This window comes from Tasmannia lanceolata, unplaced genomic scaffold (genome assembly GCF_043159265.1).
Source record: "Tasmannia lanceolata isolate RefF3 unplaced genomic scaffold, GAP_Taslan_0.1 ptg000029l, whole genome shotgun sequence".
In the NCBI taxonomy this organism is placed as follows: domain Eukaryota; kingdom Viridiplantae; phylum Streptophyta; class Magnoliopsida; order Canellales; family Winteraceae; genus Tasmannia; species Tasmannia lanceolata.
The window spans coordinates 4639767-4661162 of record NW_027518706.1 but is presented as its reverse complement, the minus strand read 5'-3'; the positions used below and the strand labels follow the sequence as shown (position 1 = coordinate 4661162).

Below are 21396 nucleotides of genomic sequence, written 5' to 3'. Positions count from 1 at the left end.
ACTAGAATAGGATGCGTTAGTCAACCCTTTGTTTTCTTTAGGAAATACAGCCTAGTTACACATAGGTTGTAGGAACCACCTGCATTAGCTTAGGGCTAATCTGCATTTAGTTAGGGCTTATAGGGTGTCCTAAAATCCACAATTCACTGGAATTTAAATAATCGTACAAGAAACTTTAATAACTAGTCCGGTCTTTTAGATCGAATCTAGGATAGAGGTCTAAGTGTCTTAGGCATCCTAGCTTAGAATAGGTGCAAAGAACTACGTTGCCTTGATTCTCGTGGAGGCGGGGATACGTAGGCTTCTTTGGATGAATACCAGACCATCCGAGGACTCGGGCTAAATCGTTTAGAGTCTTAGGATTTGTTGTGTTATATTTTGATGTGTTTTTCTTGCTTTCTTATACTGATCCTATACCTTTAGCTATAGCTTGCATGTGTTTCCACACTAGAACTTAGACACCCATTAGGCATGTCACTCATAACCTAGCTATGCTTAGGTGACACATCTTTCATTTTATTTTATGTGTGTTTATTATTTGTATTCTCAGGAAATGCATGCTTAGGTAGACGACTCCTGAGGATTGTTCTCATTTCACATGATTTTTACCCAAACTTCTTCGGAGTTAATGAAAATGGCATAAGAGACCAAGTGTTCGCACTTGGGCGAATTGGGGGTGCTCTTCGGACCTTCTCCATTCGTCACCAGGCACGGACCTTTTGTATCTCTGGTTATCCATTGCAAACAGAGCATTTGTTTTGGTTCCATGGCGTGTCCATGGATGGCGACTCTGAGTTATTTTTAGATATATCTTGGTTTCGAGCCCTGGCTCCGGATCAGGATGTATCTCTTTCTTTTTATATCGCCACTCATGCTATGCTGTGAAGGTGGCAACAGTTTCGAGAGTTCCTTGGTAGAGCTCTCCTTTCGTTGTGGAGATCTAGAGGATGGTGTGGGGACCCGTTCCCTCACCGTATCCTCAGATCGGGGTCCACACGTGTCAAGTGTGATATTCTACTTTATTATAGAATATTGTATATGCCTCTTTTATCATTAACTCTTCTTTTATTATAAACTCTTCTTTTAACTCTTCGTTAAATAATATTTGCTGTTATATCCCCTCCCCTCCCCTAAACCTAAAACTCTAAACAAACTCTTATTCCAATAGGACCAATGCTATATTCATTATATCATATTGGTCTCCCTTACTAGCTGTATATTGGAGACGGAAGATAACTAGATTAAATTGATGAATGTGCTGTTATTTGATTATCTCATGTTTGTTTTAGATTATAGTTGAGATTTATTAGTTTGTTAAATGATTACCATATTTATATTGTTACAAATTATACAATAATTAGTAATTTTATATGTATGTACGTTTCACCATATTTAGATTCTTAGATGTCCTCATGTCTGACAACTCGTATCCGTGTCGAAATTTGACATACGACCAAGCCGAGCCCGACCTTTTATCCTTTTATCAGGTTAGATGGGTTGGGTTAGGGTTGATAGATTTAAAGGCTGTTTGGGTTGGAGTTGACCCTCGTCCCCTAATATACATTTTTTTATATTTTTTTTCTGTTTTTGTCACGACCAACCCGAGCCCAACATTTTATCCTTTTATTGGGTTAGATGGGTTGGGTTAGGGTTGATAGATTTAAAGGCTGTTTGGGTTAGAGTTGACCCTCGTCCCCTAATATATATATATTATTTTTATTTTATTTTATTTTATTTTATTTTTTATTTTTGTCGCGACCAAGCCGAACCCGACCCTCTATCGGGTTATAAGATGGGTTGGGCTAGGGTCGATAGATTTAAAGGCTGTTTGGGTTAGAGTTGACCCTGGTCCCCTGATATACATTTTTTTTCTATTTTTTTCCTGTTTTTGTCGCGACCAAGCCGAACCAGACCCTCTATCCGGCTAGATGGGTTGGGCTAGGGTTGATAGATTTAAAGGCTGTTTGGATTAGAGTTGACCCTCCTCAACCTGGGGTTCGGATTGAGTCGGGCTAGGGTTGAGTCATGTGACCTCTGCTTCGGTTAGGTTGGTCACAAACCGACTGAATCAGGCTCGAGTGGCACCCCTATAATTAGCATCATGGTTCTTTTTTTATCTTTTTTTTAATGACATAGGGAATAATCCCACGCTAAAAATTGGGGTGGGGACACAGTATCATGGTTCTTATACCTATGACCCTACTATATAATATGGCGATGTGTCAAATGATCTGGGCCTCCCAAATTATTGGCCAGAGCGTTGGATAATATATAATATTGGTTGAGATAAAGGTTTCTACACACAAGTGTAGATAAGTTATCTACACACTAGCTTAAAATACAGTGGGGGCCCACATTGTTTGGGTGATCCAAAGCATTCATCTAATTGGCCCTCACATAGATAGGGTGTCCACAAAAAATTAGCTCCATAGGATCATCCCAACCCTACGATTTGTGGAGGTAAAATGGACGTAGGGTTGGGATGAAGCTGATTTTTTGTGGACACCCTATCTATGTGAGGGCCCATCAAATGAATGCTTTGGATCACCCAAACAATATGCCCTCCACTATATTTTAAGCTAGTGTGTAGATAACTTATCTACACTTGTGTGTAGAAACCATTTTTGGTTTTCATGCCGAAATGTACCAGGGACAAGTGATTGGATCCATTGAACTGATCAACGTTCACATCCGTGCTCCATTGCCCTTGAACCCATTTTGATCGGATGATCCTAGCCCCTTATCCTAAAAGTGCTTCTCCTCAACTCCTCTGAATTAATTGGTATCAGAGCTACGAGGGAAGTTTTCTGACGGTCTATAAGATCAACGGTATCAATTATACATGAATGCCCATGCCCCCATGTCGGACCCAAAACTTAGGGAACTGATAAATCCGCCCCTTATTGTTCGATCTTGATGATATATAACTTTGGCCATAAGCTGAGATTAGATCAATTGCATAGATAGGGTGTGTACAAAAAATTAGCTCCATAGGGTCATCCTAGCCCATCCAAAAGTGGAAGGAAAAATGGACAGACACCGTTTGCCACAAATCTGCCCATTTTTGCCCCCCGTTTTTGGAGGGGTTAGGATGATCCAATGGAGCTGATTTTTGGTACACACCCTATCTATGATGGGGCCTTGCAAATGAATGGTTTGGATCACCACAAAAAATGTGGGACCCATGTGTTTGGGCCCTCAAGCTCATATAAGCTATATAAGCTTCAAGCTCACAATCATTTTCCTCATATATATATATATATATATATATAGAGAGAGAGAGAGAGAGTAAAGTTCCCGAGGTTAACCTCATATAAGCTTATATGAGGTGGCCCTCACAAAACATAAGGCACCTACTTTGTTTAGATGATCCAAACCATTCATTTGCAAGGCCCCATCATTGATAGGGTGTGTACAAAAAATCAGCTCTATTGGATCATCCTAACCCCTCCAAAAGTGGAGGCCAAAATGGGCAGATTTGTAGACAAAATGTGTCTATCCATTTTGCCCTCCACTTTTGGATGGGCTAGGATGATGCAATGGAGCCTTTCAAATGAATGCTTTGGATCATCCTAAGAATGTGGGCCCCTTATGTTTTGTGAGCGCCACCTCATATAAGCTATATGGGGTTAGCCTCAGGAACCCTTTTCTCATATATATATATATATATATATATATATGAGAGAACATTTCCAACACACTTTTGTAGGTAAGTTACCTACACACTAGCTTAAAATACAGTGGGGGCCCACATTTTTTGGGTGATCCAAACAATTCATTTGAATGGTCCTCACATAGATAGGGTGTCCACAAAAAATCAGATCCATAGGATCATCCCAACCCTACGATTTGTGGAGGTAAAATGGACGTGTATAAACCTTCACAAATTAGTCCATTTTTTGCCTCCATAGTTTGAATGGTTAGGATGATCCTATGGATCTGATTTTTTGTGGACACCCTATCTATGTGAGCACCATTCAAATGAATTGTTTGGATCACCCAAACAATGTGGGCCCCCAATGTATTTTAAGCTAGTGTGTAGGTAACTTACCTACACAAGTGTGTAGGAAATGTTCTCTCTCTCTCTCTATATATATATATATGAGTTACTAAACCATTCTAAATGAACCAAGCGACACTCAAACTTATTTGGAACGTCTTAAAAGAGTGAATCAACTTCAGTTGTTCCTCTCATCCTTTGAACAAGATTTGGATATAGGACTTCTATGTACATCTTCTTTACATCTTTTTTTTTTTGAAATAGCGATTTGTATTGATTTGTATTAAATGACAAGGGAGCACCCGAGAAGGGGCAACCCAGAGAACAAAAACAAGAAAGAAGAAACAGGGAAGAAGAAGAAAAGATACAACAAAAATAACAAAATTATATTATGGGGGAAGATGATCTAACCAGAAAATACTCTCCCTCCCAACTCCCTGCTTGGCTAACACATCCACCTTTTCGTTTGCCGACCTCCAAATGTGATTAAAGACAATAGTCGAACCCGCAACAGAATCCTCAATTTCATCAAATAACGCCAAAAATCTCCAAGGAGGAGCTACACCACGCTTCAACCACCGAATGATATTCAATGAATCCCCTTCAACAATAATATGGTCCAAGACTTCCCCTACTCAACTTCTTGATCCGAAAATAGTCCGCTTTGACTTCCGCCTAAGAAGAATCACACACACCAATAGGACCAGAAAAAGCCCAAAGTATCTCACCAAACTCATCACGACAAACACCCCCCACCCTCGCTGGACCCGGGTTTCCAAAAAAAGCACCATCAAAGTTGATTTCAACATTCCTAGCATCGGAGGCTCCCATCTTTGGACTATGTTAATTTTCCTCTCACTACTAGAGCACACTTCCCTACAATGTTCCCAAAGATCAAAGAACGATACAAAAAGAAAGGATGGAAGACATCTAACCCATGATATGACCAATGCTATAATCCGCATGTACAAATAATAAGGTGATTTGGCCAAACCCTCAAACACCCTAGAGTTTCTTTCCTTCCAAACCACCCACCACGTAGCTAGCAAACACACATTCCACAATAATTTCCCTCTCTTTCTCCATGGCACAAACCCCCAAATACTCAAAAGATTCTTAATAGTTCTTGGGAAGACCCAAGTGATTCCAAACCTCAGGAAGATACATCTCCATATGATCCTGGTAAAAGAACAGTGCATGAACAAATGATCCACAGATTCCCCATGTTGCTAATACATCTTATAACCCTCTTTGAAGGGATTTTGTTTGTCTTTCTTCAAAGATACAAAGATTTTATTGGGCGAGTGTAGGAAACTCAGAAAATATTTGACTGATTAAGTTGGACCTGGACGAACCTAATTCCGTTTGAGACTGGTGGGTTTTCTGTAGACTCGGTCATGAGTTGGACAAGGATCTAGACGTACCTAATTATCCCGCAATGGAAACCCTACACTCAAGATTTTATATACTTTGTTGACTCGGTCATTTTTAGGACTCAGTCTAGATAAAAGTTGGACCTGAACGAACCTAATTCTGCCCTCCAACTAGTAGGAGCACTCGGAAGCACAGCCTCAGTACGTTAGCTACAGGACAGGTTTGTTATCGTGCTAGAGAGGTGATTGTACTAGCGCAATTGGGACCATTTTGTCGGATAGAAAACCGAACAGTTTGTCTACCTACTTAGAAAAATCTCGCTAGAGGACTGAAAGGACCTCATCACTTCAGAAATTTGGCGAGCTACCATTTATGACAACTCATGGGAATTCCTGTCCATATGCTTCCTAAGGGTGGCTTCCACTTCCTGAAATGGCATATGCACGTCAGGGCTTCGTCCACATGAGGGAGACTCTCTAGTATGCATAGCGTTATTTAGATTTTCCTCTAACAAAGGATTTTCCCGGTTAGAAGTCACTTTATCATGTGTATCATCACTATTGGAAACATTAGTCACTATAATTCAGGGAAACACTAGGGGCCGTAGTTTTACGTCATGTATTGTGTGCCATTTAAATGCTATGCAATGCATCGTGTCCCACCGTGCATGCCAAAAAGAGTGGTGGCTTTCGATCGGTATGGAGGGGCGCTCCTGCGCGGTCAGTTAGTGTGACCACCTGATTTTGGTGTGTGCGTGTGGAGCGTGTGAGAGTGTGTGTGGGTTCCTCTGTACTAGGAAACGAAACTAATCGAATGGCTCGGCTCTCCTTTAAGGATGGTATAAGAAGTGATCCTCTGTGAAAGACTTTGGTCTTGTTCGTTTTGGATTTTGAGAATTGATTTTTAGTCCAAAATATAATCAGTTTTTGGTCTAAAAACCAATTCTCAATATCCAAAACGAATAGAGACTTAACTAGTAACTCTAATGCCTAGACACCATGTGACACGTTTTCTGACACTATGCAAACTCTCATTAACTACAAATGGTTAGTCATGGAATTCTCTAAGCCAGTTTATGTTTTGGATTTTGAGTCCAAAGCTGAACATTGGACTAAAAATAAACACAATTTGACTCGGGAATCAGTTTTGGATTCAAAATTTATTTTAAAAGCCAAAAACCGACTGGGCCGGCTTGGAACGGGCAGTGTTATAATTGAAGGGATTGACGAGGTCAAGTCAATTGATGGCTACATCACCAATCACTATAATAAAGAGAAATTTTTTGGACTGGAGTTGAGAGTACAGAAATTTAATTGAAAGTTGACTTTCTTGGACCGCCTTGAAGGGAAAAAAACCAAATACTAGACTTTGAAATTTGGAGTCCAAATTCCACATAAAGGTCTAGTGAGATGAAATGAAAATGGGCAGACAAAAAAAATGGTGTATCTGTTCCTCAGCACAAGAAGAGCTTCAACCAGCATGGAGCTTTGGTCATTTATACTCTCTCTAAATCTCTTCTTTGCTATGAATGTACTACTTTCAGAATCTATAACCACCACCACCTTACTAGGAAACGAAACCGATCGAATGGCTCTGCTCTCCTTCAAGGATGGTGTGAGTGATCCTCTTGGAGCCTTATTATCATGGAATCATACTCTTCATTTCTGCCAGTGGAATGGAGTCACGTGCGGTCGGAGGCATCAAAGGGTCACTGTATTGAACCTTAGTGGGCAGAAATTGGTGGGTTATTTGTCTCCTGCCATATCCAACCTCACATTCCTTAAGGAAATCCACCTCCAAGAAAACAGCTTCAATGGCCAAATATCCCAAGATATTGGCCGTCTATTGAGACTGCGACATCTTAATATGAGCCATAATTCCTTGGGAGGGGAAATTCCATCCAATCTCACCCACTGTAGGGACCTCAGAGTCATCTATTTGAATTACAATGAGTTGACAGGGAAAATTCCCATCCAACTTAGCACTCTACCGAAGCTATCCTGGTTGTATCTGGGTCCTAATAATCTTACAGGAAGCATTCCTCCTCAACTAGGGAACGTTTCATCTCTCATCCGTCTCTTTTTAAGGGGAAATAGTTTGGTGGGACACATCCCAGATGACCTGGCCCGAATTAATAACTTGAAATGGATCGTCCTTTCTGAAAATGTATTATTTGGTACGGTTCCTTCCTCTTTTTATAATAATCTCTCGTTTCTTGAGCAGTTTGCCGTGACAGATAACCAGTTACACGGAACCCTTCCACCCAACATAGGATTCTCTCTTCCTAAACTCCAATATCTACTTTTATCAGGCAATCAATTTACCGGACACATTCCAAATTCATTATCCAATGTTTCAAGTCTTGTATGGCTTGAAATGAATGATAACCAGTTTAGCGGACCAGTGCCTGGAAATATTGGATGGGGAAAGAATCTACAAGTACTTAGCTTCAGCTGTAATTACCTAGGCCTTGGTAGAGCTGATGACTTGAAATTTATCACTTCTTTGACCAACTGTAGTAACCTAAATTGGTTGTGCATACAGAGAAATCATTTTGTTGGCCTATTTCCCAACTCCATAGCCAATCTCTCAACTCAACTTTTTCGGTTGTCAGTAGGAGAAAACCTAATTTCTGGTAACATCCCTAGTCAGATCGGGAATCTCATCAACTTAAATCATTTGGGTATATATAGAACCTTCATCACTGGTTCTATTCCCACTTCAATTGGGATGCTCCAGAACTTACATCAACTCTACTTGGGTGGTAATAGTTTGTCCGGGAAAATCCCATACAATATCGGAAATATTACTCAATTGACCGACCTCGATTTACCATATAACAACCTGCAAGGAAGCATACCTCTATCTCTTGCAAACTGTACAAAACTTTTAAGATTGAGCCTTTCACAAAATAACCTTACAGGTACGATACCAAAACAAATAATTGGCCTTTCTTCGCTATCAATGGCACTCGATTTGTCTCAAAATTTCTTTACTGGCTCTCTCCATTCAGAAGTGGGTAACTTGAAAGTTCTAGAGCTATTGGATGTTTCTCAGAACAAATTGTTTGGTGAAATCCCAAGCAGTCTTGCAAATTGTAAGAGCATGCGAGAACTTCATATTCAGGGTAACGCCTTCCGAGGAGATGTTTCATCGGTTTTTACTACTTTAACATCCATTGAAGTCCTTGATCTTTCATACAATAACTTCTCAGGGAAGATTCCAAAATATCTAGAGGGGTTTCAGTTTCTACAATATCTAAACTTGTCTTTCAATAATTTTGAGGGTGAAGTACCAAAACAAGGGGTCTTTGGAAATGCCAGTGCAATTTCAGTCACGGGAAATGATAATCTTTGTGGTGGTATCCCAGAATTAAAGTTGCCTACATGCCCAGTCCTAGCTAATGACAAACGAGGAAAAGCCCATGTTTCTAGAGTAATCATCCTAGTAGTAAGTGCGGTTGTATGTTTGATTTTCTTATTGTGTGTCCCTGCTTCTCTTTATTGGATAAGAAAGTCAAGCAAGAAACCATCTTCCATATCTTCTATGGAGGGTCGGCATTTAAACGTTTCTTATGCAGAGCTCTTTAAGGCAACATATGGGTTCTCTTCAGCCAATTTGATAGGCACGGGAAGTTATGGATCAGTGTATAAGGGAATCCTCAGTCGCATTGAAACTGTTGTTGCTGTCAAAGTACTCAACCTTCACTTAAGGGGAGCTTCAAAGAGTTTCATAGCTGAATGCAACGCATTGAGAAACATTCGTCACCGAAATCTTGTGAAGATCATAACTTCTTGTACAAGCATCGATTTTGGAGGTAATGATTTCAAAGCTCTCGTGCTTGAGTTCATGCCAAATGGGAGTCTAGAGAAGTGGTTGCATTCAAAATTAGATGGGCAACATCAATTAGGAAGTTTAAACTTCATTAAGAGATTAAACATAGCAATTGACGTAGCTTCTGCGCTGGATTATCTTCACCATCATTGCCATACACCGATTGCTCATTGTGATCTAAAGCCAAGCAACATTTTTTTGGATGAAGACATGAATGCTCATGTGGGTGATTTTGGGTTAGCCAAGTTTTATCCAAGAATCATTCAGAGCTCATCTGAAGACCAAAGCAGCACAACTGGATTAAAGGGAACTATTGGGTACATTGCTCCAGGTAATAATTTTATCAATTTTCGTCATACTGTCTAATCTCAATGAGTTTTTTAAAATATTTCTCACTTATTAGGTATAAAATGTAGTGCAACAAAGGCTAAATTAGCATCTTGAACCAAAAAAATTACTTGATAGCATTTCTATATTTATTGACAGCGTATATAGGAATGTTATTTTACATCAAGTGGTCTTGTACATGTCACCCGAATAATAGGCGGCCTTTTTAGTACCTATGACCATGAGTTCTTTATGCAAAATAGTTGTGTAGAAAATGCTAATCATGTAAATGGTTAAAAGGTTATAATTTTGGAAAAATTCGGAGAAGTAATTATTTAATTATTCAATAAAATCTCTAATATTATTAGAAAATAATGAGAAATTTTGTAAATAAATTTCCAAAAAAACCCATGACTAATGTTTCTCAACAAAAAATGGCCCAACACTCCAATGATGAATCAAATCGTGCTTCTTAAATGAGCTAGAGCAGTAAAACACCCCAAAGACCCATGAGAGAAAATATATTCCAATGAAAGAAGCAAAAGTACCATGAAAAGTGCCTTTTTCAAAATTATCCAACTTTTCAAAAAGGACCAAAACGCCTTGGAGTTGGCCAATCGGACGAGCCCCTGTTCGATTGGATCCCACTACCGCTAGGCATCATTGCCACAACCTTAAACCATGTGTGCAACCCCTTTGCCATTTCAAAGATTGGGTGAACCATTTGCCAAGATTTTCTAGAGCTGGACGATCGGCAACCACCCTTGAACGAAGGTATAACACTCTGAGGAGTGTGACAAAGCCGACCATTTAGCAACTAATCATCCACGAAGCTATAACACCTTGTCTCCTCTTGCATATGTAGATTTTGTGGTTACTACATTTGTAAATTCTGTGGTTACTGCATTAATTGTTGAGATTTTGGACTAAATAAGATTATTGAAGCCAAGGATTGAGCATCGTAGGAGGTCGGCTAATGAGGCGTTGGATATTCTAGCAAAGGAAGGAGTCCATAGGGAGTCCATGTTAGTCGTGTAGCCGGTTATCTCACCTATCTAACAGGCTTTGTAATGGGTCTCCGGACCACTTTTAAGTATTATGCGTGGGACATCTTGTCCCCGCCCAATACTTTTTGACTATTAATGCAATGTCAATTCTTTTAAATAAAACATAGAGTTAGGTATTTGTTTTCATTCCACTGGTTCAGACGAAGGGTGGGGGTCAAGTAGCCCCTTTCTGGCATCGGCCTCACAAGGATTTCCAGATTAATGAGTGCCGCCAAAGATCCCAATTGGCGCATCACAAGTTCACTCCACGCCATCTGCTGAAGGTGCACACAGTTCCCTCTAGATGTCAGTGGAGGATGGTTCCCACACTTAGAGCCCTTTCTTTTGTCTAATAAATAGTTGTTTCTATTAATCGCTAGTCAAACATTTCAACTTTTGGTGATTTTTTCAAAGAAAAGTGGTTTGGGAGAAAGATGAATTAGGTTCTCCAAAAGAGCTTGAACACATGACAAGCGATACTTTCCTAGTCTGGTTATATGGTTCTAGACAGAGTCATGTCCAGGACTTAGGGCCCATAATCCCTAAATTCAAGGTGTTTGATAAATATAGGTCAAGGAGGTTTCTAATTATTACTAATAATAAATACGAGACTTTTGGATTAATGTTGTGACTGAAATAGTGTTTCCCTTGGAAAGGAAGGTAAATTTATGCCATTTCCCTTTCGAAGACACGTTTGGTTGGCGTGCACTATTCATTCTACTTTCTTGTGTTTAATGGATTTTCAACAATTTCCTTTTAAGTAGCCTCTCCCAAGTTAACATGAAAGCGAAATTAAAGATGATATTTACAACTATTTTGTTTGTACTTAGAAAATGATATCATTTCATTTCCTTCTACTTCTACGAATTTTTTACCTTATAAATAGTATGAAGTTTAATTTGATCTATTTTTGTAGTGCTTTTGCATGTGTAATCACTAAGACTTGGTTGGTTTCAGATGAAAAAATCATGTTGAGAACCAAAATTGGCTAGCAGTTTTGAGTAATACATAGTGGAATGCTATTCATCACTTACATGACTTGATTGGCCAAAACCCATGTTATATGGATTCTTCTAAATGGGTGAAGTACCCGTGTGGGACACGTACGTCTCAAATTGCAAGAGTCTCTAAGACAGTCGATCTCTTTTATCTCTTTTCTGTTTTTTCTGGATGCTACTTCCACAACTTTATAATTATCACACATTTTGAATTTTACCCATCCTATTAGTAATTTTTTTTTAAAAAGAAATAAAACATTATATTTACTTAACTTATTAAAAATTAAATATGTTATTGGTTAAAATAATAGTATTATGAAAAAAAATTAAAATTTGACAAATGATTAAAATATTTTGGCGAATCTATAAATCATTCTTTTTTAGGTTTACTTTATTTGACACTAGAAACCCTAGTCAGAAGATTCTGACACTCGTACCTGTAAAAATGCAACACAGGACATAAGTTCTACATTTTCTTTCATTGTGCTAAATCGCTTCTTATGTGTTTCTCTAAAAATTCTAGACTCTTTCCATGCAACGTAGGTTTCTAAATGTGAAGAGATCATTCAATTATCTATCATCTCTTAGATAAAATTTCCTCCTTTTTTTTCAAAATCAAACCTCATATTTACTTTTAGTTTCTACCTGGAATCTTATATCCTTTATCACAACAAAAAGTGTAAAAGATGTGTGGAATTGCAGAATATGGGGCAGGTGGTCATGTGTCCACAGCCGGAGATGTGTATAGCTATGGGATTCTTTTATTGGAGATATTCACTGGAAAGCGCCCCACAGATGACATGTTTAAGGATGGCCTAAGTCTTCACAAATTTGTCCAGTTGTCTTTGCCTGATCGAGTGATGGAGATTCTGGATCCATTAATTCTTTTAGAAGATGATGAAGAAAGAGCTACAAACATTGCTGAGAATTACAATGACAAGATACGTCGTTTGCAAGAGTGTTTGGTATCCTTAGTGAGGATTGGAGTGGTGTGTTCTGCAGAATCTCCGAGAGAACGAATGGAGATGGCAGACGTTGTAAAGGAAATGTGTTATGTTAGAAACATATATCTTGGTGCTGGGATCCATAGAGAATGATGAAATAGGGCCTTATTTGTCAGTGAAGGTTTATCTTACCTCGGTAATTTTTGAGATACTATGGAAAAAATAATTTCACTGCTACATCCGCTTTTGTTTCCCAATGGACAAAAATTACAATTTTACATGTTATTTCTTCAATGTATTTGTAAGTTATTGTTATATTATATGCGTTTTGTTTGGTGGTGCCACTTGCAAGTAATGTTTTTTCTCATATCTATATTTTCTTCACCTATTAATACAAAATTACTATCAAAACTTGAGTGTGAAGGTTTCCACTGCAATACATTGATCATTCCATCTTGCGAGATTTATGGAAGATGATTACCAAGCCATTACTTGAAACAAGGTAGCTACATGTTGGAAATTAAAGATAAGTTTGTGGAAGAAGGCTTTATTCTTCATTCTCCTTTTTTCTCCTTTCATTTGAATTTGGAGAAACCCTCTCTCCAAGTTTGTACGGAGTGAGATAGGCCTATTTTGATGAGAAACACTCTCCTACTTTTGCTTATTTTTATTCTCCTTTGAATTTTTCAAGTTTTGCTTTCAAAATTTCTCTTTGATTTTTCCTTCCTTTAGGCCACCCCTTGATTTTTTTTCCGTTATTGGACTCAGCACGCACAAACCGAATAATCCCATAGTTAGCAAAATGTGATTCGGCAAAAAAAAAACGGTACAGCAAAAATTCGAGTTTAATATGGTACTGGTTGAAAAAACCATAGGAAAAAAAAGAAACACAAGAAAATGAGTTTAGAATTTTGTCATTTACAAAATATGGTGGTGCTAAAATTAGAAAGTTGGCCGGAAAAACGTGTTTAAAATGTTTTAAATGCATTTTAAACGTGCTTAAAACATTTGCCTCAAAAAAATAGAGTTTTATTCGTTGTAAAAGTTTTAAACGGCACACCAATAAAACAAGAAGTAAAAAAACGTCATTTTAAACAGAGTTTTGCTAACTATGATTAAACATGAGGAATAAAGGACGTTTTATATTACTCCGTGATGTGTAATATAAAACCAATTTTATGAAGAATAAAGCCTAGAACTACTGTCTTAAAAGATGGGTGAAGAATACCCTGTTTTAGGAAGGGTGAATGGTACAACACCACCTTCTACTCTACTCTAGCCACATGAAAATAAGAAAAAAGTTTTCAATTCCAATCCATTGAGGAGTGATTAATTGAGATTTGAGGTTGGTGGGTTCTCTGTCAAACTATAAGAGAAGTTAAATCAAGGGAAATGATTTCGGCACAACTATGTTTTGATACATGCGCTCATGTATCTTGTCTTTTAGCATTTACTTGTCAGGTAAGTGCTTTTTGGGGACAGTAAAAACCCTTTTACATCTCTTTAAATATAAAAGACAAGAAACATGAGCCTCTTGTGTCAAAAGATGTGTGTGTTGAAATCATTTCCCCAAAACAAACAGCAGGTGACAAAAGACAAAAGCCATTTATAGTTTGTTTTGCCTCACTCTCCCACTTCCATTTCCGTTTTCATGATAGTGTTTCGGCCAAGACAAAAGTTCTTCAATTGGAGTTTAATACCATCTCCAGCTGACACTATTTTTTACGTGTGATTCTATATTCAAAGCCATATTAGGAATCCTAAGGAACTTAATTAACTCCTTAAGCCGAAAGCTACTTCCTTCCTTGCCTTCCATTTCTTTGAGGATGAGCTTTTTTAATTTATTTGTATCAATAGCCATCCTCAAAAGCATGTTTACATCCTAGGGAAGCATTGCGATGCAAGAGGCCAAACCAACTTTTTCTTTTTTCCGTGTGATTAATTGCAGCCCTATTTTCCTAGCATTACTCCCTTCTATTTGTCTCTTCCTAAGTAATGAATAGGGGCGCATTTATCTTTCCCTATCTTTAATTTCATATCTTTTTATCTTATCCCACTTGATAAGAACAAACAAGAAATAAAAATTTTTTGTTCGTATCTTCATTCTACATGTCTAATGAGAGAGATTTAGAGTGAACCTAAATTATAAACGGAGGATCACCCATTGGCATTGTCATTGTGATTTCTCACGATCCACCCATTGGAATTTCCATTTTCGCCAAGGTGTATGACCTCCTCATGATATGTTTTAATTTTATTTATTTATTTATCTTTTATATTATTTTAAGTTCAATACGTTTATCATATTCACATGAGAGAGAGAGAGAGAGAGAGAGAGAGAGAGAGAGAGAGTGCTTAAAGTCCTTTTTGGATTGCAAAAAAAAAAAAAAACTTTCACAGGAAATTTTTTCTTACAGCTCCGTTTCTATCGACATAAAATTTGTTTTATGTTGTAAAAATGAACATAAAACAAATTTTATGTCCAATTTTATGTCCAAAGAAACGGAGCCTACACAAATTTTTTCTTCCCACAATTTAGAGGAAAATAATATGATTTTGGGGGATGTCATCATAAATTGATGGTCCCTGTCAATGTAAATCGAATAGGGTTGTTTCAAGTTTCCTTTTTTCTTGTTTTAAAAATGTAAGAAATTTTAGTGACACTTTTCCTTTCCAAACTTTGCAAGAAAATTCATGTTAGAAACAATTTAGAGGGAAATAATATGATTATCGATAATTTAGGGGGATGTCATCATAAATTGATGGTCCCTGTCAATGTGAATCGAATAGGGTTGTTAATTTCAAGTTTCCTTTTTTCTTATTTTAAGTTCAGGTCTAGTTTTAAACCAATATGATACATTAAATGGCCAAGTTAAGAGCTTTTTCGAAGCTCACAGTTTAACCCTCTAAACAGAATTCTAACAGCTTTGGAGTTACAAAACCCTTTGGAGCCTATATGAATCAATATCAAGTGAATTGGACATAGGATTTAGTTGTACATGACAATATTATTGAAAAAACAGCTCGTAGTTCTGCTAAATTTGGCAGAACAATGGCGATATTTGAAAGATGTCGCTATGAATCTTCGAAAATTCGGCGGAATGCTAACAGCCAGTGTGAGCTACCTAAGAATTTCTCTACTTTCTCTCTTCTAAAGTAAAGAAACTAGGGTTTTCTGGAAATCAGGAAAAGGTTTTGAACTGAAAAACCAGAAGAGAAATAACCAGGAGTTAAAAATCTAAACCAGAGAGAAGTTAAAATATGATTTACGCTTACCTTCCCCCCTATTTATAGAATTCGGGGGGGGGGGGGGTAGGTATTTTTGTAAATTTCCACTCAAATTTCGCAAATTGCGAGATTGGAAAATCCAATTTCACAATTTGCGAAATTTGGAGTCACATCAATGCCATGTCGGTTGTATGGGGAAATGTGATTTCCCGTCTTTTGTTTTTTTTTCGAAAACTGTGATATTTCATCTCTTTTGGAGAATTTCGGCGGACTGTTACTCCTCGATTGGACTCCGAATCACGCGCAGTCAAATCTGTTGATTTCCTCTTTCTGGGGAGATTCCAATGAATCTAATATCGTTAGCTTTCAGGACACCAAGTTTTTTTTAGTAAAAACGGATGTTTTTTACTCAAAGTTAATTTCTCGTCTGACATGCCGTGTGATAACGGGCTTTTTGGTTCTGCCGTAAAAGGCTGGTGCTGTGTAAAGATAGGCTTTTGTTGTATCTCTGGGATAAAATCATTTTCGAAAAGTATTTTCCTGTTTCAATAACCTAAAGAGAGATTGAGAGAAAAGGAACCGGCGCTCTGGACTCGTCATGAGATTCTTCCTCGCGACAACCTACCATTAGTTCCACTTTGAGAAAATTGGGTGTCTACAATTATTTACAAATTAGTTTGGAGAGATAATCCCCCCACCCCACCCCCCGCGTGTAGGATTATGTGCCCCCCTTTTAACATGAATTGTGGGCAGACTTTAATTTGATCTAAAAGTATATAAAAAATTGCTTGATCTCAAAGTAGTTGACATGTACAAAAACGACCATGACTCGGTGCATCTCCATTACCATGCTCCATTCATGTATACGAGTCCCTGATGTTGAGGCTTTTGCAGTGCAAAGACAGGTTGAACAACCTCTGCCTGTCAAAGAAACGCAGATAATGGAGAGAGATTAGATTAGTGACAAACCTAACAAATGATGTTGAAAAACCCTTTTTTTTAATGTTAGTGAATTTTTTCTTTCTTTCTTTGAACTTTTACATCATCAAATATGCAAGCATGATTAAGTCTTAGAAATTGGAATACAGAGTCTTCACATGCCCATTCATCCAAGTTAACAGAAAGGTATATCTTTATCCATTTGTTAACCAAAAAGTACTTATAGAAATGGCTGAATTCCGCTGACAATTAAATTTTGGGAGCTGAACTAGCAGGTTCAATGGCTATATTGAGTAGGAAACTGATTTTTCATTTGAATTTTTATACCATTATCAGTAACTATCCTCTGGAACCCTTTCCAATCCGTGAACATGGTCACATGCATTCAAAGAGGGATTCAAAATGATATAGCAACCACCTTGTTTAGTGTTCATCATGAGAAGCTAAAACTAAAAATGCAGAGAAAACACCAAAGTAGTTACTCCTATACACAGATTACATGTCCTACAAAGACTGCTAATCACAACTCAATTAACTTGAAAGAGGGGCTGATCGATTGCCTCATGGCATCCAACACCAGTTGAGTCATTCAAAAGCTGGGCGACTTGGAGCCAAATTCCCATGTGTGGTGTGGAGCTCTATAATGAGATCCTCATGAGAAATGTATAAGGGTTGGACTGCTTACTTAGGCAAACAAGAAGAAGGGTCTGACTTTGAAATCACTTGCTACAGAAGCATGGATCCCATTTGGATCTAAGAAAGTACTGCAATGTGCAATTGAGTAGGACCTAACCTGAACCTGATGGGTTCACCCGATTTCGGCTTGGGTTAAGTTGGCCTTACATAGGGTTGGGTTGGGTTTGGTTTGAGTTGAAGTCTCCCCATCGGACCAGACCTGAACCCAAGGTTGTCCCCCTAACATCCATTTTTATATATTTTCTTTTCTGTTTTTGCCCTGACCAAGCCGAGCCCAACCCTTTATCGGGTTAGATGGGTTGGGTTAGGGTTGATAGATTTAAAGGTTGGTTGGGTTAGAGTTGACCCTCCTCAACCTGATGTTCGGATTGGGTCAAATGATCTTGGCCGCCCAAATTATTGGCCCAAGCGTCACATCCATGCTCCATTGCGCATGACCCACTTTGATCGGATGATCCTAGTGTAATACCCGGCCCCAAAGTAAGAAGTTAGTTGGTGCCATTATCAAAGAAAGGGTATTTGAATTTAAAAGTATAATATTTAATTTGTGATGAGTGTCATTATCAAATGGTTTAAGGCAATTTTACCACTTTCGATTTCCAAAGGAGGCAATCGTAAAGTAATTTTAGACCAATGAGAATTTATTTGGGAAAGAATTTATAGCAGTTTTTAACTTGCTTAATCGGATTGTTTGGGGCCTACTTTGGGAGAGTTTCATAATGGAACAAAACTCCTCTTAGCTATGGAGGATTAAGGTGGTACAAAGTGATCTTAGCTGTAGGATTTTATTTTCCCTATGAAAAGTGGACGTCTAATTCTCAATAGCATTTATTTTTTTCCATTAATCAAGAATTTCCATCCTCCTTAGACCCCTATCTCAATTAGGATGGCCAATCATCTGTATTTCAAAGAGAAGGATTGAAGCATCAAGCCTTTAATTTTCATTTATTATATTGAAGGTTCAACTCTCTGCCAATGGTTAATTCCACCATGAAGATGCTAGGGCCTGGACATCAAGTGCACCCCTTTCCATCCGATGCCTCCATTAACCCCAGATAGAAAGATATTGGCCAAAGTATCTCAAATAATTATCAACCATCGATTTAGTGCTCGATCAAGAGGATATGTACAGATCGTCCAAATCACATATGCTAGCCACGCTTATTTCAAGTAACCATGATGCTTATTGTTTTCAAAGGAAAGTATTTTATTATTACAAGCATATGACAACTATTTAACCCATTGTTCGTAAATTCATTGTAACATGTCACCAATGAAGTACTACCCGAACCACTATTTATACCTTGGATAAGCTATTTACACCTTGGAATCACTATTCATACATTGGAACCACTACATACTGGTAAATAGTGGTTCCTAGGTATAATTAGTGGTTCTGAGTGTTTAAAACCCTATAAATAAACTCATTCTCACTTTTTATAGTATTTTTTAGTGTATAACTTTTTGTAATCACAATTTCAACTCTCGGAACAAGCATTAGGCCATCTAAACTATGAACCACCATAAGATCTTAGTCTTTAGACAACTATTTAACCCATTGTTCCTAAATTCATTGCAACATTGACACCCATTGAAGTACTAGCAATATTTCTACTCTTGAACCACTATTTATACCTGGGATCAGCTATTTCTACCTTGGAACCACTATTTATACGTTGGAACCACTACATACTGGTCAATAGTGGTTCATAGGTATAATTAGTGATTCCTATGTATAATGTTTAAAACCTTATAAATAAACTCATTCTCACTTTTTATAGTGCTTTTGACTGCATAACTTTTTTTAATCACAATTTAAACTCTCGGAACAAGTATTAGGCCATCTAAACTATGAACCACCATAAGATCTGAGTCTTTATACAACTATTTAACCCATTGTTCCTAAATTCCTTCAAACATTGGCACCCAATGAAGTACTAGTAATATTTATACCTTGGATCAGCTATTTATACCTTGGAACCACTACATACTGGTAAATAGTGGTTCCTAGGTATAATTAGTGGTTCCTAGGTATAATTAGTGGTTCTGAGTGTTTAAAACCTTATAAATAAACTCATTCTCACTTTTTATAGTGTTTTTCACTGCATAACTTTTTGTAATCACAATTTAAACTCTCAGAACAAGTATTAGGCCATCTAAACTATGAATCACCATAAGATCTGAGTCTTTATACAACTATTTAACCCATTGTTCCTAAATTTATTGCTACATTGACACCCAATGAAATACTAGTAATATTTCTACTCTGGAACCACTATTTATACCTTGGATCAACTATTTATACCTTGGAACCACTATTTATACCTTGGAACCACTACATACTAGTAAATAGTGGTTCCTAGGTATAATTAGTGGTTATGAGAGTTTAAAACCCTATAAATAAACTCATTCTCACTTTTTATAGTGTTTTTTAGTGCACAACTTTTTGTAATCATAATTTAAGCTCTTGGAACAACTATTAGGCAATCTAAACTATGAACCACCATAAGATCTGAGTCTTTAGACAACTATTTAACCCATTGTTCCTAAATTCACTGCAACATTGATACCGAATGAAGTACTATTAGATTGTGTGAAGCAATATTTCTACTATGGAATCACTATTTATACCTTGGAACCACTACTTATACCTCGAAACTACTACACAGTGGTAAATAGTGGTTCCTAGGTGTAATTGGTGCTTCTAAGTGTTTAAATATTGGTTCCTAGATATCAATAGTGGTTCCGAGAACAAAATATTGCTTCCACACATTTAAATAGTGGTTGTAATTGTATAGACATGATTTTCATCCAGGTTTACTCTAAATAGAAACATAGAGGGCAATAAAGAGATTATGACAATACACCATAGCATTGTAAAGAGGATGATGACAATAATAAATGCCTAACAAAACCATAACAAATCCCTAACAAATGCACAAGATGATGACAATACACCATAGCATTATAAGGAACATGTTAAAACTATGCAAATGTATCACAATGGACCTAGAAGAGAAGTTTAGGTTTCATAGCCAAAGAAAAATAAAGAGATCCAATAAAATCTTGATTTTAGGAGAGGGGACTTTCACCTCTCTGCAATGGAATTTGAATGGATTTTTACAACATTTCCTAGACAATGGAGTTTCATTTTGGCGTGGGGAAGAAGAAGGTAAAAAGGTCAAAATGTTATGTGAAATGCATTGGGATCCGTTGCTTAATTTCTTGGGGGGGAACCAACAAAATGGCATTTTGGTCCTAAAACAATCCTTGGGATGCGTTTCACCCCTTTTTGAGAAATTAGCCAACTTCACCCTTTTTTGAGATTTTCAGATAATGTAAGCTCAAGGGTTCCCATGGGTTAATCATTTACCTTACCTTCTTGTTTTGATGTTAGCAAACTAAATTTATTAGCTTTTATGGTCTAATGTGGTTCTTTGAGGTGTTGTGTCATATACAGGAATTTAATGTCATAATCACCATTACACAACTCATCTCAACACATAGCTTGTGGATCAATAAAGCAAGGAACCAAGAGCTTGCACCTACATTGGAAGCAACCTCATTTGAAGATGTTCAAGTCAAGAAGCTCAACATAAAGATTCTACAAGTTCCCAACAAGTGTCAAGAAGAAGCTTGGAGTTGAATAAGTCATTGGTGACTGTGGACCCCGATCCTGAGGATGACGGTGAGGGAACGAGTCCCTACATCCTCTAGATCTCTACAACGAAGGAGAGAGCTCTGCTAAGGAACTCTCGAAACGGTGACACCCTCACAGCATAGCATGAGTGGCGATACAAAACGAATGAGATACATCCTGATCAGGAGCCAAGGCTCGAAACCGAGATGTACCTAAAAATAACTCAGAGTCGCCATCCATGGACAAGCCATGGAACCAAAACAAATGCTCTGTTTGCAATGGATAACCAGAGATACATGAGGTCCGTGCCTGGTGACGAATGGAGAAGGTCCGAAGAGCACCCCCAATTCGCCCGAGTGCGAACACTTGG

The 21396-nt window shown here is 37.7% G+C and overlaps 1 protein-coding gene across 1 annotated transcript; it reads left to right on the top strand.

Annotated features, from left to right (window-relative positions):
• The first annotated feature begins 6961 nt into the window (after window positions 1-6961).
• LOC143859466 (uncharacterized) lies at window positions 6962-8996 on the top strand. The gene is made up of 2 exons (XM_077370167.1): window positions 6962-8836; window positions 8955-8996. Exons 1-2 carry the CDS (start codon window positions 6962-6964, stop codon window positions 8994-8996), a joined length of 1917 nt encoding a protein of 638 aa, XP_077226282.1.
• The last annotated feature ends 12400 nt before the right edge of the window (window positions 8997-21396 follow it).

Coding starts and splice junctions, on each gene's coding strand:
- LOC143859466 (XM_077370167.1), top strand. CDS start 6,962: ATGGCTCTGCTCTCCTTCAAGGATGGTGTGAGTGATCCTCTTGGAGCC. Junction 8,837..8,954: donor TCCTAGTAGTAAGTGCGGTT/GTATGTTTGATT, acceptor TTTCTTATGCAG/AGCTCTTTAAGGCAACATAT.